Source organism: Pomacea canaliculata, linkage group LG5 (assembly GCF_003073045.1).
Source record: "Pomacea canaliculata isolate SZHN2017 linkage group LG5, ASM307304v1, whole genome shotgun sequence".
Lineage (NCBI taxonomy): Eukaryota > Metazoa > Mollusca > Gastropoda > Architaenioglossa > Ampullariidae > Pomacea > Pomacea canaliculata.
The window spans coordinates 1,688,501-1,715,152 of NC_037594.1; the positions used below are offsets into that span (position 1 = coordinate 1,688,501).

General features: G+C 38.0%; 3 protein-coding genes across 8 annotated transcripts in view; 2 read left to right on the top strand and 1 right to left on the bottom strand.

The window, feature by feature from the left end:
- The window catches only part of LOC112565371 (fibroblast growth factor receptor-like 1), a 44,697-nt gene extending 32,449 nt beyond the window's left edge, over positions 1-12,248 (top strand). For all 3 annotated transcript variants that reach the window (XM_025240794.1, XM_025240793.1, XM_025240792.1), the window contains exons 3-9: positions 595-749; positions 1,188-1,308; positions 3,827-3,904; positions 4,207-4,482; positions 4,818-4,936; positions 6,192-6,432; positions 6,761-12,248. In XM_025240794.1, the coding sequence (XP_025096579.1) occupies positions 595-749; positions 1,188-1,308; positions 3,827-3,904; positions 4,207-4,482; positions 4,818-4,936; positions 6,192-6,432; positions 6,761-7,272 (1,502 nt within the window). In that variant the 3' untranslated portion in view covers positions 7,273-12,248. The remainder of the gene's footprint in view (positions 1-594; positions 750-1,187; positions 1,309-3,826; positions 3,905-4,206; positions 4,483-4,817; positions 4,937-6,191; positions 6,433-6,760) is intronic.
- A 106-nt stretch (positions 12,249-12,354) lies between these two features.
- Positions 12,355-26,485, bottom strand: LOC112565367 (uncharacterized protein C10orf67, mitochondrial-like). 3 transcript variants are annotated; one of them, XM_025240783.1, is made up of 20 exons: positions 26,335-26,485; positions 25,719-25,839; positions 25,125-25,216; positions 24,585-24,636; positions 24,159-24,233; positions 23,554-23,748; positions 23,174-23,218; positions 21,287-21,437; positions 20,791-20,849; positions 20,151-20,216; positions 19,743-19,754; positions 17,957-18,022; positions 17,283-17,390; positions 16,929-17,023; positions 16,684-16,749; positions 15,974-16,061; positions 15,761-15,820; positions 15,027-15,135; positions 14,481-14,553; positions 12,355-13,720 (listed from the first exon to the last, which is right to left on the bottom strand). In XM_025240783.1, the coding sequence occupies exons 1-20, from the start codon at positions 26,448-26,450 to the stop codon at positions 13,639-13,641; spliced, it is 1,731 nt and encodes a 576-aa protein (XP_025096568.1). In that variant the 5' UTR covers positions 26,451-26,485; the 3' UTR covers positions 12,355-13,638. The 3 variants fall into 3 exon arrangements, with proteins under 3 accessions (XP_025096568.1, XP_025096570.1, XP_025096569.1); XM_025240785.1 differs by lacking the exon at positions 23,174-23,218; XM_025240784.1 differs by lacking the exon at positions 19,743-19,754.
- Positions 26,466-26,652, top strand: part of LOC112565369 (UPF0415 protein C7orf25 homolog) — a 35,859-nt gene continuing 35,672 nt past the window's right edge. The window contains exon 1 of one of the 2 annotated variants that reach the window (XM_025240786.1): positions 26,466-26,585. The gene's annotated coding sequence lies outside the window, so the exon portion shown is untranslated. Of the gene's footprint in view, positions 26,628-26,652 lie in introns of both variants that reach the window. The other variant, XM_025240787.1, reaches the window with a different exon arrangement.

Below are 26,652 nucleotides of genomic sequence, written 5' to 3' on the forward strand. Positions count from 1 at the left end.
AAGGGACTCCAACGGCGGACTCCTTGGTTTGGCAATCATCCGCTACTGTTCCCCTCCCCCCTCACACCTGCGCTGTGGCCGAGGGCTTAGACTCCACAGTCATGTATGGGGAAGGAGGTTTACCTGGGACTGGAAGTTTCCTATTGTCCTGGGGTTTTTTTTGGGTGGGGGGGGGGGTCAAAGTGCAAGAGAGAGAGATATTGGGAGGGCGGGTCAGTAAGGTGTGGTGGTGGTATTATCCTCTTATTTCCACACTCCACCCACCCCCTCAAGGTTATTTTTTTTCAGCCTAGGATCAAAGCTTGGCATTAAAAAATGCATGCTAGGCTATGCAAGTAGAAAAAACATTGAAAAGGTATGTTGGCATTAAATGAAAATTGTAGATCATGTTTTACGCAATCCTCTTTGCATAACATTTTTTTTCTCAAGCACTGATGCAGAGCCAGGAGATTTGTAGGAAAATTTTTTTCTGTCTGATAGTCCCTTGATCAGCTTCCACACCAAAAATAATACCCTCACCTTTTCAAAAAACTGTAGGAAAATAAAATAACAAATCAGCTGTGCTTACCGCTTTCATCATCTTTTGTGATGTAGGTCCCCCAAAGGTGGATGGGCAGCCACAGCAGCGGCACGTGGCCAAACTGGGCAAGAACACCCGTCTGGTGTGCCCAGTGCATGCAGACCCCCCACCACTCACTCAGTGGAAGAAAGATGGACAGACAATCAACATGGGCTGGCCACGTTTCAAGGTTAGCATTGCTTGGACACACTTTAAAAAAACAGTCAGTCAGTTGGCAGGGATGAGTAAGTCTATTTTTAAGAGTTTGGGAGACATTTGATTTATATTTTAAATGCAATTGCTTACATGATGGGGTAAAGAGCCAGGTTTGATAAGCCCAAAGGGTCTGGGGTGGACTAGAGGGAGACCTGTAGGCAGGGCTGGGACCTATAGTGATAGTATGGTTGAGATTTCCTAAAAGGAAAGCGGTTTTTATCTCCATGATGACAACTTCTGAGGTCTGGAAATAGGAGGCTATCAATGGCTGACTTTGGTGTCCAAAATTTGTGATGAAAGAGTGTGAGATGCGGATTGCATTCCCATTCCCTTTAGTGTAGCTTCCTGCTGTGCTAAGGCCTGGTAAGGAAACAAGCGGCTGTTAAACCGTATGATAATCTGTTGTCTACAGGTGACACAAGATGGCCAGCTAAGGATCCGTGAGGTTCAAATGACAGACGCAGGAATGTACGTTTGCCGTGCTACAAATGGTTTTGGTAGCATCAGTGTCAACTACTCAGTTGTTGTTCTTGGTAAGTTCATCTCCCACTTCCCCTTTCCCACGCTGTGCATGATTATTTGCTCTTAATCTTGTGACTGAACCAGCCTGAATGTGTGACTACTTTTACAATTTTTCTGATGCTGGGAAGCTAAACAGCAGGCATAGGAAATGGATCCCATTGACAGACCAGTCTGTATTGATAAGCCTTCCTTCTTACCACCCCCCACGCCTAGAAAGCTACATTGTGCAAAGTGCTGCCACACACACTAACAAATTCTTCAGGAATAAGTAAGAAACAAGATAAATGTTTTAGTAACTCACTGGGTAACTATTACTGCACTTTACTGAGTTATGGAAGGAGCAGAATGAAAGAGAAAGTTCAGTTGCAATATTCCACTCACCCACCCCATCATGTTGTTGATTGACAGTTATTGGTTATTTATTGCCACTGTGATTGGCAGCCTCCAACATAAATCAGCCACCAGTGCAGGCAGACGGGAGAAAACTGTGAGAAAGGCAGACAGCTTGAGTGGCTTTTAGTGGGACTGTTTAGTTTTGGGAGCTGAGAACTGCGTCATCTGGGGTGTCTCATATTTCTATGACTGCCGACTCTCAAGCTGTCAAGACTGATTATACCGATGTCAGGCCTTACCCACCTGCAGGAATTATCCCCTTCTTCTTCTCAAAGCTTTTGGCAATACACCCATCCTTTCCCCTTAGTGTTGTGGGGGAGCATCCACTTGCAGTAGAAGCAGGTAAATCTTTCGAACCAGTTGTGGGTCCATAGAGAAAAGTTACTATTTTTGTGGCTGCTCTACTTAAAAATCTGTGTATGTATAGAAGTCACCATATAGTCACCATATATAGAAATAATAAAATATATGTAGGTAATGTTTAAGGTGGAAGTCACTTGAAAGCCCTAATCACAAGGATGTTTTGATTCTTGTGTAAATGTTATGTCTTGGTTGCATGGTGCAAATATAAAACATACGTAAAATCAGTGCAGGCATGTGCTGTGTTGTATATGTGCATTATGTTTGTCTATGTGTGTATATATATATAATTTATATACAAAAGAAGAGAGTTGCAGAGCTTTTCATTGTAAAGGGTGACAACACTTTTTACAGCGTTCTCACAATGCTTGAGCTCTCCTCCATTTTTTTATTTGGCCCACATTCACATAAGAGGACACAGGGGCATCCTTCTCTAGGCAGCTTTGCTTCCTCTGTCAAGTCTGTGTTTATCGCTTGTTAGAAGAAGGGGGTTGATTCCACATCCTGAGACAGGCGCAGGAGCTAAGCATGACTTCAGAGGCCTGATAACCCTCCCCGGCCTTACCACCCCAGCCGCCTCCTAGAATTTCTTTTTTGCAGGCAAAAGCCCCTCTCTCTTCCAGTTATCATTCCTGTCAAGACTGACCCCTGACACTTGACCTTTCCTTTATCATGGCGACCATGGGGAGAAGAAAGACAATGAGAACACTACAGGGGACTGCACTGTGCTATCAGCAGTAATTCATGGCTAGTGCCCAGCATAGCTGGTGGGATGGAATCCGCGAGCATAACCATAGTGCTGGAGTAAATTTGTGGCAGTGGATCCAGCAGCATTTTACTAGCAAAGCTTTGAAGTTGTGATATTTTTTAAAAAGTTGTGTTGGTTTCGTTTTCATTGCCCTCAGAAATTTGGATTTGATTTTGCTAATTTTCAACAATTAAAGTAAATGTGTATAAAGTGTTACTTGTGATTTGACACTTTGCTGCAATTTTAACATTTTTGAAGAACATTGTGGCAAGTTCTTTAAAAGGTTGTTAAGAGGTTCAGAAAATCATTTGTGGGATTTCTTTCAGATAATGTTTTTGCTATAAAGGGTTTTTCATTTTTCCTGATGTAATAAGTTTCCCCTAATCTTTGTGCACCTGTCTCTGCTTTGAAGGTTTACAAAAGAACAAAGTACACATAGTCCCATAGTCTTTGGGAAGAGAGTTTTTAGAAATTGCTTTTGTTCTGAGGACTTTTTTTTATGTGGGCGAGGCCCACCTCCGCTCTCTTGGTACCTTTTACTTCCCCAATCTTACTAAAGGTCAGATACGCATTTAACAGCTGCGACATCTGGGGGAAGTAAATGGCCACTAGTGTGTGCTTGCCTCTGGCCTCACTTGCCAGTGCTCTGCCTACTCAGCTAAATGCTTTCTGTCAAAAGTTTATACATGGACGTTATTAAAACTTTGTAATTTTTATATGCAGATATGTACATCTACATTTAAACACACACGTTCACGCAAGTGCACAAGTGCACATGCATGCCCAGCATCTTAAAACTTTTACTTATCAGGAAGACAGGTTTGGATGGTAGACAACGTAGACATAAGTGTCAGGAAGAATATTGAAAAGAATGGGTGGGAGGAGCAGCATTGGGGGTCTGTGATAACATGTAATGCCAACATGACTGAGAGCACAGTCCAGAACAACAAGAAGTAAGCATAGAGAAGATTTTGATGGATGAAGTCTGATACTGACATTGAGGTTGTGGATTTTTTTTTTTGTGGCAGACGAGGAAAAAAAGATAGTGCAACATCAGGACCAGAAGTTCCCACAGTCACCTGACGAAGACTTGACTAGAGAAGGAAGTGAGTAGCAATCAGCTTTTGTTAGTATCAAGGCTACTTCTCTTTCCTTCCCAGTTTCAGTTCCTGTGCCCCTGTCTTACCTTTTATCCTTAACATTGCATGACAAGTACAAAGTTTTATGGTTGACGTTACAATCGTCGGCATTTTCATCATTGTATCGTTGTTTTAAAAGTTGGGATAAAGGATTTAAGTAAAAGAACTTCACTCTAGGCATGAACTGAAAGAAGTGGGGGTATATCTGATGTAGCTCAAATTGTCTTTTAGTAGCATGTCTTATGGTCATTGTATGTCATGTTACGCAGTGGCACCAGTGTTCAGCAAGCGGGAAATGCGAACGCACATTATGCGTCCAGTGGGCAGCACCGTACGCCTCAGTTGCCGTGCAGAGGGCAATCCGGAGCCCCGGGTCACGTGGTACAAGGAAGGTCGGCTGCTAGAAGAGACAGAGGCACGACGGCGGCGACCTCACTGGATCCTGAAACTGACAAAAGTGCAGGATGTGGATGCAGGAGAATATTTGTGCATGGTCAGCAATCGGCTGGGTCAGCTGAACCACACCTACACTGTGGAGGTTATAGGTAATCACCACTGTTTGTAATGTGAATGTGTCTGCTCTCTTTTGATGAGTGTGCATGCATGCAAACAAAATGCATTTGTTTATGTGTGAAACACCTCCACGTTTTTCTCAGGGGAAAAATAAAAAGTAAAGGAAAAGATTGGGCTGTGCATTTCATAGATCATCATAAGACATAAACATTATATGTATATACTGTATTAGACTGAATGTGTGATGTAAAATTCTTTATACAGCATATGGCACCTTACAGCATCATATGGCATTGACTCTCTGCAGGACATGTTGTGTGACCACAAATAAGTTCGGAAGCTGCAGTATGTTGATGTGTTGTTGCAGACTATTTGCAGAGCAAGCCCAAGCTGGTTTCACCTCACCCACAAAACACAACAGTGGAGCACGGAGCCACGGCCTCATTTCAGTGTCGTGTGAAGTCTGTCATGCAACCTAAAGTGAAGGTAATATTCTTTAAAGTATTTTGATCTGTTTTATATTTTCTAGATGTGGTTATATCTGCATGAGTGCCATTCTTATGCCTCTAGCAGGAACGATTAATAATGAAGCATTGCTGTTCTATTAATTTAGCCTAATTTTCTGTCACGATGGATGTAAGAGAGAGCAATGCCCACGTATAATGGCAACAGGAAATGAGCTATAATTATATATCCCTAGTGGAGGAGTAATAGAAAGCACATGGCATAATTCTGAACGTTTCCCATTGTTTCTTTTATAATCATATATGTCTCTTGAATATCAGTTCATCTGTGACTTCTTTCTTTCCTCTCAGAGTGAGCAGGAATAGTTCATCTATCACCAAGTCCGGCAAAATGTTCTTTTGGGTTCATTCTTTTCCGTTTCCTCGCCTTTTTTTTTTCTCCTGAAAGGCTGTTGCTGCTTGTTTAAGAATGATGCATGCTTTACAAAACTGATGGATGTTTCGTCACCTGCATATTTGTTTCTTTGATTTATCTACTGCCAAGAGACCTGCTTATGATGGATGTTGAGGTACCTCCTTAACCATCCATTGTCTAGGCAGCTAGCTGTCTGACAAAATATGTTACAGCTACAGAAAATACATCATGTGTGTGAAAGAGTGGGAGGAAAAGAGAGAGATGACCCAGAGCAGTAGTGGAGAGCTATTGAAGGGTTGTGACTGAATATAATAAGCTGCGTTAAGAACTTATTTTCAAGACCAAGTTAAGCTCCCGTAAGCAATTACTTTTTTATTCTTTAGTTTGCCCTAGTGAAGCAGAAGTGGCTAAAGAGGCCATTTCTTTGTGCGGGTTGCCTAGAAGCAGAATCAGAAGGAGAGATGACAAAACTAAGCAGATAACCTTTCTAGCAAGAAATTGGAAATGGATTTGTGACGAAGATTCCTTGAGTGATGGCATTGATATTTTTATCAAGCAACACCTCAGAACATTTTTTTTTTATTGCCTGTTAGCCGCTGTGTCCTTTATAGCCCTGTATCAGACTAGTGCATTTGTTGGCCTGCGAAGGTGCTAGATTTTTGCTTTGCAAGAAGTGTTTGGCTCATTGTGCGTGTGATTAGGTTTTATTGTAGTGGTACCATTGGGACTTATAGAGTGGATTTGAAGTGGGATGCAATGAATGTTATAAAAAAATTTTTTTTTCAATTTTCAAGGATTGAAACATGGAAAATATTCTCTCCTTATAAAAGTTTTTTCCATCACAATATTTTATTTATTGCAGTGGTTAAAACGTGTTGAGGACTCAGAGGCAGCTGAGAGCATGAACACAACCATTGAGGTCAAGGGACAAAACTTTGTGGTATTACGCACAGCAGGCGAGGTGTGGAGTGGGCCAGATGGTTCCTACCTCAACAAGCTTGTCATCCATCATGCCCAGCCTCGTGATGCAGGGATGTACATCTGCCTGGGTGCCAACAGCATGGGCTACAGTTTTCGATCTGCGTACCTGCAAGTTGTCCCAGGTAACTCATTGTTTTTTTGGGTATTTTGTAGGCTGTAACATGAAGTATAGGCATTAATAGTTCCTTGTAAAAGCCTCTGGCTATTTGCATGACATTTGATACTTGTGTAACCTACATGGGTGGCACGAGACCAAACAGTTTTGTCTTATCTGAGTAATTCAGTTTTAGTTAAGAGATGACTGATATTTCTTGATTTTACCTTTAGCCAATGATTAGCTACTGATTTCTGCATAGGAGCTGCTCTCTTTTTCTCTCTGCGTGTGGATAAAAAAATATTTCTTTATCCAATTTCTGTCTTGAAAATGCATATCGTTTTGTTTGTTGACAGCTGGGCAGCTTGACACAAAAGAGGGGGACAAATCATCCACATCTTCATCCTACACCACAAGCAGCAGCAATAACTTGCCACTGTTTGTGGGGTTACCTGCTGGTGGTATTGTCATCCTTGTCATTGTGGCTATCCTTCTCTTGCAAAAGCGTCGACGATGTGGCACACCACAGTCAAGCCTCAAGCGTCATCGCCTTCCAGTCCCGAGCCACGACCGAGATGCTGGCTACCACAGCTACCACCATAGCCCTGCCACCACCAACACCAACACCAATACCAACACTAACACCAACACCAACACAGCTGCTACTGGGGCAAGTGGGGGCAACCATTTTGTCAACACCTACACACCAAAGACTCCAGCACCATCCCTTGATTTTGGCTCGGACATTTCTTCGGTCTCGCACTCTGGTCCACACCAGCATCAACAGCAGCAGCTGCCCCAGCATCACCTGCCACCTCAGCAGCAACCAGTGCATTTCTATGGCACGCACAATACATACAGTTATTGAGCTGTCAGCACATCTGCTTACTAACTGAGCATATCTTCTTGCCATCATGCTGTGTGAAGCCCATTATCACCCTGTCCATGGTGCCAATGTGTGAGCCCAAGGATCTGTGGACCTCTTACAGTTTTCCATTGACGGAATTTTTTGCCGTCTGGATGTGAACTAAAGTGGGAGATTAATGGGTGGCCAAACAATCACACTTATTGCGAAATGAGACGCTGCAGATGTAGGCACAAGTCTGTGTTGTACTGTGGTCCACTGCTGTATTTAGCCATCAAGCAGTGGAGAAATCTGCTTTGTACCTCAAGACATTAAACTAGGCTGGACAGCCTACAGGGTGAATTTGACATAACAATCAACGTCATGTCATCTGCTTGTGTGTGTTAGCTTTCTGAGCAAAACTTGTGGAAGACAAAGGCAAGGAGGTTGCAACCTGTATCTGTGATGCTCTTAAGTTTCATGAACTTGGACACAACCACATTATGTATGTTTATCATTGTTCCTGTGCAGACTAAAGGCCGGGGCTCCTGTACTGAAAAAATACATATCTCAGCAATCAAAACGAGAAAGAAGTTATTATGACTTGCTCTTTATGTGGGCTTGCATACATGTTGATGTCAATGTTTGAGGAGAAAGGAACAGAATTCTTGCACAGAAGCCGTTAACCGGTGTAGTAGGTGGAGTGCACATCGTGAAGGGTAAAGGTGCTGGCCAAGACAATCAAAGCTGATTTGCATTGATCAGAAGCTGTTAAATGATTTTTATTTATCTGTAGAAAACAAGTGAGTGTTGTAAATTAGTAAGGGGAAAAGGGTTGGAATTGGGGAAGTGAGAGAGAGAAGAATGCCTTTGTCACTTATACTTGAGAGTTTTGGGTGAGCAGCTGAATGCACATGTTGCTCTATACAAGTGACTTCTTGCCCTTTTATTTTTAATTACAGTATATGGAACCAGTCAGGACACCAGGATAGCTTATTAATAATTTAATTCAAGTACAAATCAATCTTTGAAAAAAAAGCAGTGATTATGTTTAGTTTTATTAATTTAAAAAAAAATTCTTTAAATTGATCAACATAGTCTAATAACTGATCTTCTCCAGAAAATTTACAATCACTAGCAGAGATTATAACATTTACAACAAAAAATATGCTATGGTGAAAAGATAGAGCGTATGCAAGTGAATGTGGATGTATGTGTGTTTATCATAAGTGGATAAATTCTGTCAGCTCCAGACTAAACATTTAGGTGAGATTTTTGCTGTAAGCATTTCTAGGTTGCACTGAATGCTTTGAGTGAGCTGTCTAGGTATGTGTAGTGTGCAATGGCGTCACATCTTTAAAAGTAAACCTGTTGGGTAACTGATATCTTGCATGTTATAAAGCTACCTCTTGCTAGAAAGACAAGAAGCTGTCCCTAAAGTTTAGGTCTATGTTCCTTTAAGACAGATTTTACCTCATTGAGTAGAAAAATAATATGCGAAGCACTTCTTTTTGGGAGGGGTGTGGGTATCATAAGCTGTACACACTGCTGATGAGTCACTTGATTGACTTGGGAAGTGAGTTCTGTCCACATTTGGCAAAGGTTATGGTAGTTTATGTATTCAAGATAGGCTGCTGAAAGTGCATGGGTAGAGACCCAAGGGTGCTTTGATCCTTTAAATATTCTTGATTGTACCAGATTTTTTTGTCTTATTCTCTGATGCCTGTGTTTCTGACAACAGCAGCCTCACCTTTTTTTTGCTACGTCTAAGAGTGACATTCACAAGGAGCTAGTTGTAGCATCAAGGGTGAATGGCGTTTATGTGGACAGACATTCAGCACACTGGTTCACTAACATTTCTTCGGACAGTCTCATCAGGGAGTGTAAGCAACAATATAGGTGACAGACAATTACAAAGGACCGGAGAAGACATTTGTGAGCACAGAAGCCCAGTTGGTCCTGTTCTTCTAATTTGAACAGAGTATCGAACTGATAGAAACAGCAACAGGGTAAACATGTATAGCTGCTTTGTAATTTTGTTGTGTTGTAGGTGCCTGACATGCATCTGTATATAAGATAATGTTGCAGTGCTCAAACACAGGTGCAGCACACAAAGTAATTCTCATATATATATATCATTCAAAGTGTGTACATACTATAAATGAATGGCATGCAAATTTTTGTGCAAATTGTTTTCTGGCGAAAGATGCAGGGATCTTACCAACTGGTGACTGATGGAGCTGTATTGCATGATGGATTGCTAGTAAGCAAGGAAAATGAAGGTTAATCTGCAGTACATTGGCTTTAGGAAATTCCCAAAGACACAGAAACCAAAAATTAATAACATGAGTAACATGACAGGACTCTGCAAGTTTGAGTGCATTTGATCATGCCTTTTTGTGCCAGCAGTATCAGGGTAATTATATTGTCATTTGTGTGTGTAATGTGACTAGAAGATCAGGATGAATAATTCAGGGGTTATGATTTATTTATGCAAGAGAGAGAGAGTGTGTGCATGCATGTATTTAGTTTGCCCAGACTACATGAGACTGCAAACATGTCCCTCTGGTGTCTGTAAATATGGATACACATGTCCAGAAAAAAGTGGCTATCAAAACCAAAGATTTTGCATCAGTCTTGCAGAGGGGAGTGTTACGTTTGTTTTCAAAAGCTGCTTGGCACCATAATCATGTGATCTTTATAAGCTTAGCAGTTTTGAAGTAAGTTTTTTTTTCTTTGTCCATGTACAGTGGTTGTGTGATTTAGTTTTGTAGGTGTTTCTTGCAGCAGCTTTAAGAAGGGTACCATGCTCTAATCTTTTGCTAGGAGTGGAAGTTAGCATTAGGGTGCATGTGGAGAAGGTTGGCAAACAGTCAAGGGGTAAGGAAATGCTAGGTAATGTTATTAGGTCAAATTATTATGATGTCAAGTGCTTCCATGACCCTCCCTGGAATAAACGATCATGGATGGAACCACGAATTTTATGTCAAAGGTTGCAACACACCACTGACATAAAGTACAGTCTTAATTCCCCCTCCCCCTTTGTCTTTCTTTTTTTGTTTTGTGGCAAGGATTACCAAGAATGATATATAGGTTTTTCATGGAGGGGTAAAGGCTAGAATGTCATTACCTAGTAAATTTTTGTTACGTTCTGAAACATAGGAGATTAATAAAACCATAAGTTGGATATCTTGAAAAAAAAAATGGATTTTTTTGTTAGTTTTGAAGTTTATAATTTGCATGTGCATCCAAGTGAGAGAGAGTTTTAAGGGCATTAATATAATTTTTATTTATGTTTCTTTTTACTACTTATGGACTCTGTACATCATACAGACTCTGTCATAATTTTTTATTTTCAATTCTATAGTAATTTTTTATTTTTAAAATACCGTTAAAGAGCTTTGCAAAAACCTCATTTAAAGAAATTAATACACAAGCTACATCTTTAGCATTGATATTTTCTTTCACATGTTTTCTTGTATTGTTGTTGCCTTAGTTGTTAATAACAATTATCAATTTTGTCACAAATTATCAGGGTTCGTTGTTTGCTTAAAGAAAAAAAACTAATGGAAAGCATTTAGCAAAAATTGTTTGTTTTCACTGTCGCTGATGCAGATGTGATTGCTGTGGTATTCAGTGATAAATGTGTGTGACTGTACATTCTGTGATTTGCAGATCGCAGATTTCTTTTTCTGTTTTTTTGTTTCTCTCAAATCTAATATTGGGTATTTATGTGTGCCAAAGAAGGTTTTTGTTCAGTTACTAAACCTTGCAAAGAAACTGGCATTTTTTATTGTTCCCATGTTTGTCACACTATCATTTATAAGATTAAGTTTATTCATTTTTAACTACAGAAACAGATTACAAGTGTTAATTGGAGAAGAGACTCGGTCAATTTAGTGTTAGGAAGAACCCATGTAAAGCTTTGAAGTGTAGCTCCAGACTCAAAAGCATGCAGCAGTCTGTAATTATTACATACACCTATCAAAAGCATCAGGATTCTTAAAACATTAGTGTTTTTTTTTTTATAATCCCAGAACATTTTCCTCAAAAAACTTCCTAGTTGTAAGAGTTTTTTTTTTTACCCCAAAAATCTACTTTTGATAGTTATCATAAACATAAAAAAAGCAATGTGGTTAAATGTTTCATTAGTATTGAAGAAGCTTTTGCATTTTTATGGACTGCTATGTTTAAGACCATTATCATGCCACTTGTATTCATCAGCAAATGTTGCTGCATTGTGCAATGGGTCAGAGCTTCATACTCCCTTAGAAAGCTTTGCTGAGGCATTCTCAAGAGAAATTATTTATCCCTTCTCCTTTTTTTGCATATGTCAAGGAGCTAAGCCACAAGGAGTCGTGGCACACATTTGCCAAGTTTGCATGGATTGGCATCCTTTTCAGGCTTTGTTATTCGTTTCTAGGAGGTTGCTTACAGAACACATTTCCTTAAGGTTGCATAACATATTAAGATTGTCATGCAGATTCTTGAGTTATGTGATTCAAACAAATGGTAACAGACTGGTTGAATGTTATTTAAAAACTGTAGCCTTCTAAGAGTTTTGATAACTGTCTCTGTTTATTGTTCCTTTGTGTGCAAGTGAGACAACCCACCTAAGAGAGTGGAAGGAACAACAAAAAGTTAGTTTTACAAAAAGAGACTTTTTAAAATGTATTCTAGTTACTTGCAGGGTAAAGGATGATCTTCAGTTGCCCATCAATTCAAGCAAAGTTCTGGGGTTAATGTTTGACTATTGTTAAGTTTGATCAAGTGAAAACCAACAGTTATTTTAAAGCCAAACAGAAGTTTTCTGGGCCAGATATCCGCTTTGGCAGTCATGGTCTTTGTTATGTACAAATACATGCTTATTTTTTTCATTGTCTAATTCTGCCTGCCTACTTAAATGGTGTACATACTGGATAATGTTTGTACACATTATGTAGATGAATGAACCCTTCTCCAAAGAGGAAAAAAAAAATAAATCAACGTCTCATGCATTACTTGGCAAGTGCCTGTTTATATATATTATATAAATGTGTGTGTGTGTGCGCATGCATTGAACCATTTGTATTCATCTCTCAAAATACAAGGAAAGCAATTCGATATCTGTGTAAATAAATATATTTAAATCTTGAATGTGGTGTAGGTTTTAAAGGGTTCTTTTTTTTTCAATTCTACAGGCATTTATGTGAAATTTCAACAGTTAACTAAGAATGTTTTTAAACAATGCAATTTAAAAAGCTACTTTTAATGTTCTAAGGACACCAAAGCAAAGTTCCAGATCAAAAAGTTTATACACAAATTTTGTGGATAACAATAATAATTATGTCTATCCTAAAAACATGGAATAGGAGGGAGGTACCAGGATAAGTGCAGAAGCAAGAAGCAGCAGTTGTGTGGCTAAACAGAAAACTGCCCCAGCACTGATGGCTACCACAAAACAGGAAACCAATGACTGACTGCTCCCAGAATTATGCCAAACATTGTTATCTAAACAGTCATTAGAAGAATGCATACAATACAGGAATTCCTCTCACCTTCAGCAAATTCCAGCAACGGACACAAGCACTCACACAATTTGGTCTGTGCAATTGTTTTTCATGTAAATGATAATATGTTTAAGACGTCTTTATATGGTAGGGATGGTGGGGAGGGGGAACTTTCTGCAAATAATAATAAAGCACTCTTTTTACATGCAATTTTCATTTAGGTGCTTAACAATAATTTTTTTTAAAAATGCACGTGTGATCTAGCATAACTACATAACTGAAGACTGAGAACGTGTATCACTATTCACTGTACAAGAAGTAAATTGGAGATATAAATTGAGATAGGAGGAGAGGATGTTTTACCTGAGATTTGAAACTTCAGAATCTGCATTTCTAAAATCAATGTTTAATGAGTTCTAGACATCTGGGGCAATAAAATATATGGTGTCCAAAAGATTGTTTAAAAATTGAAGTGGAGAGCAAATTACTGCCAGATTTAAGAAACAATATAAATACTTCATCAAACATTTTTATGAAGAGTATATCCCCTTCAGCCAAAAGGTTAAAGGTAATGGGTTTTGCACAGTCTATTTACCACTTTTTTTTCTGATCGCTTTTCTCGCAGTGAGACAGCATCGCTGCTAGCAAGGAAAAAAAAAAAAAACCAGCAAAAACTTCTAGACGATGAACCAGCCAACGTCACTACCTAATTTTCAACCCTTTATGATGTAAATACACATGCTACAAATACACAAATCTCTCAGATGACACTCGTGCTTTTGTCTACATGCTGTTGAATTCTCATACTGAAGGTTTAAAGTTAGTAAATTTACAAATATATATTATGGACAAATTATGTACATTTCATATCATTATGAACAAGTATGCATGTACACATTTACTACACTTCACCAGTTGGCAAGACCACTATATGTGAACGAGTGGATGGTCTGCTGTCTTGAACACCACAATCCTGAGGGGTCCTGTAAAACAACAAGAGTTAAAAGAATAAAACATTCATATTACCTCAAAAGAATGCATGACAATTACTACAGAAACCTGACTTCCGACATTTTTAAAATCTTATTTGAAGTTAAAATTATATTCACGTCTGAGTGGCAAAGTACAGATAACACGTAAAAACTTGTTTATACGGTCAAGTAAGCTAAGGGAGACAACTGGATAACTAGGATAGGCCAGGACGAGTTATGTCGCCTATTCCTCTCTAATTTGCAGATAAAGGGAGCTAACCATTTGAGTCCGAACATTCTGTTGGCTGCTATAGCCTCCCTTTACCAATGACATTTTTCAACCTAAAAAGAATGATAACGAAAAGTAATCATCCCTGATGGAAGAGCTGATATAAGTTGCCAACTAGAGGTCCCTGTCAGCTTATGATCACTTTTCTCAAAATGCACAGACATTAAACATTTCATCAAACAAAAGAGACTTTTGCATCTATGCCATCACCAACTACCCAGTGCCGAAGAGTTAAAAGCATACATTCTTGGAAAGGAGAGTTGAAGAGAGAAACTACCATGGGATTGAATAGGACATTGAGCTCTTTGAAGTTAGTTGGGATATGAAAAACAGTAGCAATAAGAACAAGTTTTGGAATCAGAGGTGCAACAGCTCAATATAGCCTGAAGGTCGGATCTAGAGCTACTTATATTTTTGCGTCATGTAAAGATACACAATGTTTGGACAGGTGTTTATCTCTTGCTACACAATATCATCCCTTACCTGCGGGGTGGCTCTGGCAAAGGTGGGACATCACTGGGCAGATCTTGCTCAGGGTCTGATGCCACCTGGTTTTCTAGAACACAAAGACTAAAGCCTGTCTGCTCTATGTTATGATCATGATGTATCTATGTGTATATAGATATATAGTAATTCTGGTATTTTAAGGCAAAATAAATATATAAAAGAAAACATTATATACTGAAAATCCCAAACAAGATCTGTTCATTTACCATCTCAGTGCATTCTTTATTAGCTATTTAAATGGATGTATGTAGGAAGTGAAAACATAGTGGACAAGCTGACTGCTGAAGAGGACAAAAGAAAATATTAAAAACACATTACAAAGACAGCTTGATCTAAGAATGCTGAAAGCGTCTGTAGTGACCATGAAAGTATTAAAAAAAACTGGAAATGGAAGATGTTAAACAGCAGAGATGTTCCACCTTCAAAGACCTCAATTAATTTCTCATGCAAAAGTCTCAGGTTTATTTCCTCAAGGAAACAATGAAACTGTTGAGTCACCTGGAAAATAGCTATTTGTCTTACCATCTACAGACAAAGGTTCTGTCTTTCGTCCACTCTGTGCAGACACAGTATAAGAAATGTAGTCACGATCTGCTTGTCCTCTTGATCGTCCACTGTGACGAATGTTCGGCTGAAAAATTCAACTATTTATTGTTTTTAATGTTGAAACAAAAAGTGCCATTAATAAATGCACACACACAATGTATAAATATAAAAAATAATGCTGATGATAATGTGTTCCAAGACTTACTTCAGTAACATGAATCTGAATGCTAAATATAATGGCAACTAATGAGAGAATGATAGAAGCTGAATGGGAGTTTTTGGGGTAAGCGCAGGTATGGTGACAAATATATATTAGTGAAATACTGGGATTGTTTGGGTTGCTGGAGTTACCTATGTGACTATAAACTATTTATTTGTTTAATTTCCCAAATTTTTTTTCAAGGATAGGGGTGGGGAGGAGGGGCACAGTAAACTTACTTTCAGATTACTGAAATTCTGAATTTGAGACATGACTGTTTATTGAAATCAAAAAGAAGCTATAAATGCCACCTCTCCAGAAATATACTCTTCATTAATCATTAAATAACCTATAAGTCATACCATTCTTCTTTTGATGTACTATTAAAAAATAAACTCAGCGTTACAAAATCCATACTCTTTTGGGGAAAAATAAAAACAAGTCTGCTTCTGTTTCTGTTTTACTGACATGTTTTATAATCAGCTACAATTGTACATGCAAAGGAACTCACCAGTGGCTTTTTGGGCAAACTTCCAGCATTAGACTGTGTGTCTCCTGCAGGGACATCTGCCTGCAATAATACAACTAAAATTTTTTTCTATTCTATTTTAAAGATGAATCATCAACGCCATTTTTGTTTTGCGTAACACCTATGGTACATGTTCTAATCCATGTAATCTACCTGAGGTCAGCATCTAACAAGTACAAAAAAGCTGAAACTCACTGCATAACTGACTGAAGCATAGTGGAGAGCTGCTGCCTGTCGCTGCAACGTCTGCCGGAGATAGCTCTCATCCTTCAGTGCATGCATGCTGCAAATATTTACTCACATATACGTGGGGAGATAGAGTGACCTAGAAGTGAGTGAGTGAGCTGTGGAATAAAAGGTCATTTGAATGAGGTTTCCTTAAAAAGTGGTCCTCAAGAATGGGTTCCTGACTTATCTGGGGAGGTAATGAGGGCAGAAGGGAGTGGGTTGGGCTCAACCTTTCACAAGCAGCACCCAAGGCAAAGTGATCACTGCTCACTTCATCTCCAGACTAGGAGATGCTTTAATAATAGTAGTGACAACAAGAGGTCAGTTCTTCATCCATTTCTTCCTCAAATCACTCTAATATCAGTTTTTATGTATCTGGTTTGTTACAAAAATGCTTCAAACAATGAGTCCTTTGATCATAACATTTAAAAATTTTTAATCTTGTGCGAATTTTGTGAATATGTATTTAAAATAAATGCAGATTGCTTTTACTGCGTATGTGCAAACACAACATATACACACAGCGCAATGAACAAACTTCACTTAAAATGAAAAGAAACATGATGTAAATAAGTGCAAGAATTTTAGGAAAGTAAAGTAAGTGAATAAAAAAAAAAAGTAAAATTTTTGGAAAAGAAAACAGGCTGAATCTTAAAAAATCCTCAGACAATACCAACCTTGCCTGAAGAACAGAGAACTTCTTTTCCCACATTCGATGGATTCGCTCAATCTCTTCTTTCAGCCTACACCAGACAATCAGGATCAGCAAGAAACCAAGCATTGGAATAATTGATTTCAGAGTGCCACAAAATCTAGACAAGATGCTATGATCTGCCAGTTCACAAAAATGCAAAATATATGTCTGAATAAATGAATTCTTATAATAAACATTTCTTTGGGTGCTTATTCTATTGGAACATACTTTTTCACTTCATTTTTCAGCTGTGCTTCCGACAACCTCAAAGAATCGTTTTCTGCTGCACCTTTAGTACTGCGTTCTAAGGCTTTTGAACGCTCCTAAAAAAAAGAACAGTAAAGAGATGATTGCAAGTAGAGGGATAATAATTTTCTGCAGAAAAACGATTAAGTCGTAATTTTCTAGCAATTGCTTTCAAACAATTAATCTGTGATACATCATCATCATCCATCAATCAATCATCATCTTCATGGAATTTTTAGAGTGCATACCTCCAGTGTGGAGGCAAGCTCGATGCACTGTATACCTGCATAGTAAAGAGAACATGAAGTTGTGTGCATTGCAGCAATGTTTACTCACTGCTGAAAGCTGTTTCTCAAGCTCCTTCATCTGGTCCATCAACTCCTTCAGGCGGCCTTGTTCTTCTGCTTGCAGCTTCAGAGCCTCTCCCTTCGCTTGCCTCAATGCCTGAACCAGCAACATAGGAGCAAGCCAAATAATAGAATGGGAAATTTGGTTCGAAACACATCCTGTTCCAAATACGCTTTTCACATTTTTACTCCTGAGGAACACAATATTTCAATTAACAGTCCTTAAAATTGTGTCCAGCTTAAAACAATGTTTATATTAGTAGCATGGTAAGGCTTGAGAGAACACTTTACAAAACTCATCTTTGCTTCTAAGTACTGGGAGTCAGTAAAATGTGAAGGTATAAAACAGACTTAACATATTTTGTTTACTTTACGTAGAAATGAAATAGTAAAATATAGGAAGCAGCACTACTAAAAAATGGCCCACAACCTTTTCCAGACAAGTTTATGCTCCTAATATCTTGTCTGTGCATGTCTGTTATTACAATGGCAGGCTATCTGGAAGACTGATAACCTCTTCTGGTGGTGAGAAAGGGAGACAGTTTTCTAGGGTGAGGAAGTTATAACAGGCCTGCTATACTGACTAGTTTTGCCACACAAAGAGAATACATTGCATGCAGACCCTAAAGGGGGAGATAATGTAGGTGTTATATTAATACCTACCTCTTCCTTTGCCTGCCTGACCAAGTCAGCATTGGCCTGCTCCAACTCAAGCTTCTGCTTCATCAGCTGTAGTAAAGCAAAGCACAAACATGTAAAGAGGAAACCATTTCATAGATACTTTTAAAGTGCAGAAGAGTAAATGTATGTGTGTGTCCCTCCTTTGTTCTCTGCACTGGCTGCTGTTTGTGCTCTTATTGAGTACATTCAATACTGTGCCTTGCTTTAATTTGAAGATGGTTGTCCTACCTATTTCTCAGCATACAAATGAAAAGAATAAAAGACTCGCAATAAATGACGGATAAAAAGACTCTCCTACATTTGTTTAATGAAATGTTTGTGCCCTTTGAGAAAAGTGATCATGTGTAAAAAACAAGGAAATTTATTAAAACTTTGAAAGATAATAGTTTTGTATTACAGTGATACCTCGGTTCTCGAACATAATTCGTTCCGGGAAGACGGTCGAGAACCAAATTGTTCGAGAACCGAAGCAATGAAACCCATAGGAAATAATGGAAACTAGATTAATTCGTTCCAAGCCCCAGAAAATGCCTATTTACTGGCCTAATTTGTATATAATATGTAGAAAAACATGAGTCTCAACAAGAAATAAGAAATAAAAGTGTATTTATTAAAACAAAAAAAAAAAACAAACAAAAAAATGTACAGTACAGTACAGTAAATTGTGTTTCATTTACTGTACCTGTACCAAACTTTATGGCAGGAGGGAATGAATGTGGAGGGAGGAGGGAAGGGGGATGGTTATTGTTTTGAAGGGGAGTCCTCTTCAATAAAAACAGAGGGTAACTGCTCTTCGGGTGTTTCTGTTCTCTGTATCTTTTGCTGAGGAGAATCAGAATCTTGCTCTGCAGTTGCTTGTCTGATTTCTTTACGGAAGAATTTGTCAATTGTTTGCTGTTTTTTTTTCTCCTTTGCAAAATTTTGCGGAAAGTGGACATAACATTGTCATTAAAAATGTTAACTGCTGTATTTGCTACCACTTTATCAGGGGATGTTGTTCAACAAAATTTGCGATTTCTGCCCATTTTGCACACATTTCATGACTCTCTCTCTCTCTCTGCACTCACACTGATGACGCAAGCAAGGCGCGCTGGGCCCAATGAACGCCATTCGGCTCAACTCGGCTCATCTCGGACGTTCGGATGTTCGAGTTCCAAATATTTGTTCGGATTCCAAGACAAAATTTTCTCGAATTTCCTGGTCGAATACCGATTTGGTCGAAAGTCAAGGCGTTCGAGAACCGAGGTATCACTGTACTTACTCACTGCACAGACATGCACGCAGGCACACATTCTCACACACAAGCAACATACATTATCTTTTTCTCACTCACTCATGTACATACAAATAAACAAATAGTGAAATACATGTAGTCAAGATATATATACAACAATTTAGCTTGTTTACATGAAAAAACCCACACACGAACGCAATTGAACATACACGTGCAAACACAAAAGTACATGCACATAAACACTACTATTAATTGCCATCACAAACTGTTAGACTAGTACTGCACATCAAACCATTTAAGGTTGATTAGCCAGTTCATACAATCAGCATATAAACTTTATCACCAATAGAAAGTTAAAGACATCCTCCCTTGCTGCTCAAAACAAGGTTTCATGAAATTTGCTATTCAGCTCACGCGTGACTCTTCATGTGCAGCAAGTCAGTTACCAGTTATTAATCCTTAGTAGCACGGCACATATAACTCATCACTGCAATACGATCATTTGTGTCATCATTAAAGATAAAAGAATCTTACCACTTGATCAGCCTGCAAATATGTGAACTCTGATCATTTCATATTTTGCTTTTAGATTAGTGCTGTTGCATGGGAGGAATGGTGGAGTTTAAAAAGCCAGTGCAAACATTATAATGATCGTTCTTTCAAACTTAATGAAGTTAACAGGGTAACAGCTAAATATAGCTGAAATATATTTTCTTTGAATTGAGCTCTTAAACTTGTCCGGAGCAAGACAATATTCTGACTTCGTTACATGACAATGACAATTCTTTATTAACAAGAGATAAAGTAAGCAAGACATGCTTTTTCCATTTAGCCCTTGCCCTTTATGGGATAAGAATAAAGTCAATTCTAAGTAATTAATATAATCTGGTAACAAGGCTCAACTTAAAAATACCTCTGGTACTTTTTCTGCAGAATACTCACATGTTTCTTGGAAGCCTGCATGTCTTTCTCAGCTTCCATTCTGATTTCCTCGTTCTCATGTTTGAGCTGAAGAAGACAACTAGTGTCACTAAATACATGGTAACATACTGTATAGCTATGTGTGTATATATATATATGCTCACAATGCATTTAATGCCCCAACTATATGCAAAAAATACATTACATTTACACACATTTATAGCTACACTAACATGGCTCACAATCAAATCTTTGCTTCTGAGACCTCCTGTGTACTTTTTTTTTTTGTTTCTTTGTCCCGAGCTTTAAGTCTGCCTTTGATGGTGGGGTATGCAAATCAACTTTCTTCTTTTTCCTCTTTTTTTGTCTTCTTATTATTACTATTTTTAAAGAAGAAGAATCCTGATTTTAAAGAGTGCACAGGGAATGTCTGTGCAAATGGATTTATACTGCATGTAATAAAATGCTTATTTCAGCATCACTCCAAACATAGGATATAAATAAGTTTTAGCAAGCTGTAGGCGAGGAGACTGCATCAAATATGTGATTTTAGGATAAAGGGAATAAAACGGTGAAAGGCAGGGTGCTACAGATTTACTAAAGTGTGTCCATGGTTATAAACAAAATGAAAACAAAACATAAGCAAATTCTGTTAAGTTACCTGATCCACAAGAATCTGTTGCTTCTCCAGTTCTTGCCGCACATCATCCAAAGTTTTATCTTAAAAGTATTAAAAGAAGCAATCAAAAGCTAATAATAGAAACCTAAAATATATTTCATGAAGAAGAAAAAATAAAGTCTGCCTTATAAATGCAGAGACATCATTAATAAAACCGAACAAAAAAGAACCCCTAAACTAACACTTTTACATTATGTCTTTGTGTCAGTGCCAAGGCTGTCGGATTCAGCATAATCACCCATGTAATATATACATACACCATGCTATGCTTACATTTTGTGGTACTTCATAAATGCTAGAGTCCATAACAAGTTCTTCAGGAGATATACATATATACAAAGGGGAGCAAACATGATGAAGAGACCAGTCAGAAGTGGTGATCCCCTCCTGTCCAGAAAGCAAACTTGCTATGAAGTACATATAAACAAAAGACAATTAATGAGTCTGATGTTTAAAAACAACTTAAAAATGTGAGTACTCAGGTTTGCGTTCTCCTCTTCTTTGATGTCTAGCGCCTCACTTAGTCGCTGCACCTGTCGCTCCATCTGCTCGGCCTCTTCTCTCAGCTCCTCCACTTCATCTTGCAGTGCATTCAGTCGCGAGTCCGAACGAGGTGACTCTACCTTTTTCTGTGCCAATGACATGTGCCTGATCAATAAATTTCTTTCTGTGGTGTTTGGCCAAATGGAATACAATTTAACTTCTGAGATGTGAGTTTTAGAATGAAATATTAGATTTTGTATTTGGTATTTGATATTAATGTAACTATTGAACAGTGAGGCCAGTTTACATATGTTATTTTTACAATTCATGTAGCAACACTAATAAAGGAAGATGTTTTTGAAACCAGAATAATTAAAGGCATAACATTTCAGATCCCTTTATCCCTGAAACTGTATTTAATTTTAAACCAATTTTTATTTAACTGTTTGTGCAAAATAAAAGTCTCAATAATACAAGTAAGCACAGAAAAAAAACCAATGTTGTTTTTATATATTTATCAGTATCGTCAGAAAACCCATTAAGCCTACAATTCAGCAATATTTCTTTATGAGTCTTAAATGTCAACAGTAGTATGTCTAGCTGAAATACATACAATGTATACATCACATTTCAACATGCAAAAGATGCTGGTATCAAATTATTATCACAGATTATTTTTCTTGCGTGCTGTTTTGACATAATACAGTCGTTGGTTAGTTGTCCATATACTCTTTAAATATATGGTAGGAAAAAAAATTTACACACAGCATGCATGATGATCCTCAACCACAAACTGAAATATGGTTTAATTAAATCACACTGCAGACATCTCAATATAATGTATCAATGAAATGTGCTCATACATATGAAGCAAATACAGCATATATATACTCACTTGTGAGGGACATGCATTCACTCTCACTCACACAAGCATACACTCACATACAATTATGATGAAGTGTAAATGTATGGGACAAACAAAAACAAAAAAGAAATGAATCAAACTGAGAAACACAAAAAGACTGGCAAGCAGAGCAACAGATTACAAGGAAGGAAAAAAAGGTTTAGGGTTTTCACAAAGGGGAAAAAGAGAAAGAGAGAGAGACAGAGAAAGAGAGAGAGCAACAGCAAAATACTTGAGACTGAAATATTTTATGTTTATAATTTAAGCACATAGGAAGACAGCAATTACAGATTAAATGTTTCTTATATCTGTCTCCCAAAATTTATTTTTGAGGTTTGAAAGGTTGCATGCCATTCACAAACCAGACCATGCCAAACATTGATAACCATGAGAATAAACTTATCAGTGACAACCCTTCAGGAAAAAGCCATACATGCCTCTTAATAATAATAATAAAGATAGCGCATCCAACAGAGCATGCTCTTAGCACTTACAACAGGAATGAGACATGGACAATATGGACAGCACACAAGGGATGGAAAAATAACAACAGTACTGATGACGAATAGAAGACAAGTTTAGAAAACTCACAGAGTCACCGAGCAACAAGAATTTAAAAAAAAATAATCGTAATTCTATAGAAGACAAGTATAAGAAAGTGTCAGAAGTGCAAAAGGGTATGGGTGAAAAAGACTAGCGTTGTGTGGACTGTGTAAAGAGTAATGCTCAAGGAAGAGATGTATTTTCAGTGTAGATTTGAAGGATTGAATTGTAGGTAGGTGGCGGATATGGAAAGGGAGAAAGTGTGCGCATATCAAGAGAGAGAGCATATGTGTGTGTGTGTAACAAGATTTGCATATGTAGCAAGCACATGCATATATCTGAGCTTGCTAGTTGTGATCAGTGAATTAACCCCTTGGATCCAGTGCCACGCCACACAAGCCAGTCAATATAAAAGATGAAGCACACAATACGCACCATCTCAGGGCTTGGTGTGTTGTGCCCAGACCTACTCTTTACCGACTGTGAAGAAACGCAGCATGTGTGTTACTGGGCAATTCACTACTTTAGATCATATGCAAACTAATTTAACTCTTATCAACTATTTTATGTTTTGAAAATGCTGATGCCAGGATTGATGATAACAAACATTCATGTGGGTGTTGGAGGTTGTGGGGGGGGGGGGGCTGAGATTTGTGTGTGTGTGTGCATGCATACACTGATACACATGTGCAAATAAGTGCAGTATATTGGTTTGTATGCGTGTGTGTCTAAGCATGTACTTACTATGTTCTAGAAGAACATGAAACAACCTTGTGATGAAGCTCTTAATGTAGGCCTCTACCACTGCAACTCACCGAGAGGTCATCTAAGATAAGTCTTCTCTCCTGCTCTTTAGCCTGTTGCTGCTGTTGAAGCTGAAGTTGTAACATTCGAATGATAGACTCGTTGTGTGCAATTGTTGACTTGAGCTCCTGGATACGATCTCCTTGACCCTTCAGGTCACTGGCCTGGCGAGTTCTTTCACGATGCAGGTTGGCGTCAAGGTTTTTCTGAAATTAAATCTTTGAATCAAGCGCTAAGATCATACTCCTTAGGAATGTGAGTATGTGTTTTATAAATTTTGCATTTATTATTATTAAATCATTATTGCCAATCCCAAGCCATAGTATCTCATGATGAACCTCCTTCACATTGCAATCAAAGAGATACCACTCACATATAGAAAGAAGAGTTTCTGTGGAATACTAATGACAAATGAATGTGTCAAGTACAAAGGAGCCATTTAAAAAAAAGAAACAGAGATGAAGACCCAAAATACAGGAGATGATGTAAAAAGAAGTGGGTGGCTTTTGAGGAGTTTAATCAAACGGAAAGAAAAAGGGAGCTATATGGCTTTGACTTTTTATCAGTATAAAATTTAGTTATTACCTATAGTACATCACAGAAATTTAATTGTTACCTTGTACATCACAGAAAGCCGAGCTACTGCATCTGCAAGCTGCTGCCTGAATGCTTTTCTTAAAGTGTTAACACGCTAAAAAGAAAAAGAAGCATACTGTTAAACATACTTGAGTTCTCTTACAGTCAAGAGTTAACAAGCTGTAGAGGAAAGGAAAAACAAAAATAAATCTATAATCATTACATACTTAGTGAACATACAGCAATTTAATGCATGATGGACAGAAAATGATTAATTAAACATGACTGAAAAACCAGAAGAGAATTCTTTGCCACTACATCAGTCTTGGCATGAATTATATGGTCGCATAGGCATGAATGCACAAGTGCAAGTATACTGCAGCAGATAAACATGCATGCTAACATCACGCAGATGTGACATGGATTAACTAACAAGCAGATGACTGTCAGGCTGAGACAATCTTACATCAAGGTGGATTTTTTCAAGTTCACTGATTCTTTCATTGATACGACAGTACCTGCAAAAAAAAAAAAATCAATTATTTATTGTTTATATTTCCAGTTAAGAAATATTTGCTGGTTGACTAGAAAATAGAAAAGTTAGAAAGATGTAGATATAAGGCTCATGCTGGAGATTTTTGTTAGGAATAAGCATGGATTAGCATAATGTAATGAATGAACGAATGAACAAATAACATATGTAAGAGAGTGAGAGAGCTGAAGACAGTTGGAGACAGCATAACAAATAACAAGACAGGAGGATAGCCAGATACACAGAATGTCACGCCAAAGACAGAATGTAAGTCACTAATATATTGAGAAAGTTACACAGACTGCCTATAGGCTGCCTAACTTTCAAATATGTCCTTTTCTTAACAAAAAGTGGAGTGGAGAAAACAAGGTATTTTACAGCTGGTAAGTAACACTATTTCAAGATAATGAAAATGTATTTAAAGTTTTCAAGAAGTTCAAGATACTTTTTTTAAAAAATTAACAGTTTACATACAGTTCAAGTGACTTTTCCTGCAGTTTGGATTCATGATTGGCCTGCATGACATGTTTTGTGAAAGTGATGTCCCTTCGCAAGCTGCTTACATCCTGCACAAATTGTAACCAGAATGTAAGGGTAAATTCTGTTTAGCATTCTGTCTACAACAGTATGCAACTTACTTCACAAAAGTGGTATAATGTCTGACAATGCACACAAACACATGCAAACCCATGGACCCATGCCATCTCTCTCAGTTCTCTGCCATTTGCGGGAAAGCTAAGAAGTTATCTGTCTATTTCTTCTTTTAGTTCTCTGTACCATTCCCTTTAGAATAATCTTTACAAGTCCTGATTACCTTGAGATGTGACTTTGACCTTGATGTTGTGAGGTCTTAGTGGGGATCTTTTGTTCATCTGATTCAGAGACTGTAGACAAGCAAACTCCACTCAAACATATTCAAACCTACATTAAAGACCTTCAAAAACCAGCAAGTTCTAGAATGTATGATATAGTGCCAAAGATGAATAAAAATAAAACAATTCAGCAGTCCCACCTGAAATAAGTAAATAAATCAGGCACAACTAAATGAGTCATAAAGAACTATCTGACCTGCAGAAGAATCTGAAGCACTTCTGTCATCTCCTTTAAGTCAACAATCTCTGTAACTTCAGTCTGTGATGCACGGTCCAAACTAAAGAATCCAATCTTTTGTGCATCTGCCAAAGCTGGTCTGTTGGTATGTTAGAAAAATTAGATCTTTTATTGTGCGAATAAAATGAGCTCTAAATTTATAGTGATTTAATCAAGGTCCCTTACATCATGTTATAAACAGCAAATTAGGTCATATCTGTTAAGTACATAAGAAAATCGATATATGGCAGATAAAATTCAAATGGTTAATGAACTTCTGCGTGCGTTTCCTAACGCTAACAGCTTTATAAAATTCTAATTAAAGCTGATCCATCCATTTTTCGACATTTGAGTTTATCACAAAGATAATCGAACTGTTAATAACTAACATATTCCAGTAAAACTAGTGGAAAATTCTCTTAGTGAAACCATCACCTCTGCTCCCTTCATACCCATTAATTTTGCTGGCATGTGTTGGATGTCACGCGTACATCTTATAGTTCTTGCCTTAAATTACAAGCTGTTGTATATTCTACATATCTTAAAGTATATTTTACGATAGTAAGAAAGAAGTAAAAAGTAAAAATAAAGCAACCTGAACATGTCATCGTCGTTGTCTCTCGTTCCATAGATTTGTAAAATGTGATCTTGCAGCTCTTGTTCAGCGACGGAGTATTCGCGCATTTCCATTTTGGTGCTGCGCGCCGCCATGTTGTTTTAGCAACGGGAAGGATTAGCCGCGAGACTGTGGGATTCCACGCGAGACTTCCTTCGGGGGGAAAAGGGATTCCACGAATAAATATCTGAAATCCGAGTTATTTAACTGGATAATAAACGTCGGTGTAGGTGAGTGGTGGTCCCGAAGAAAAACACAAAAGGATTACACACGTAAAGCTTATACACTTATACTTAT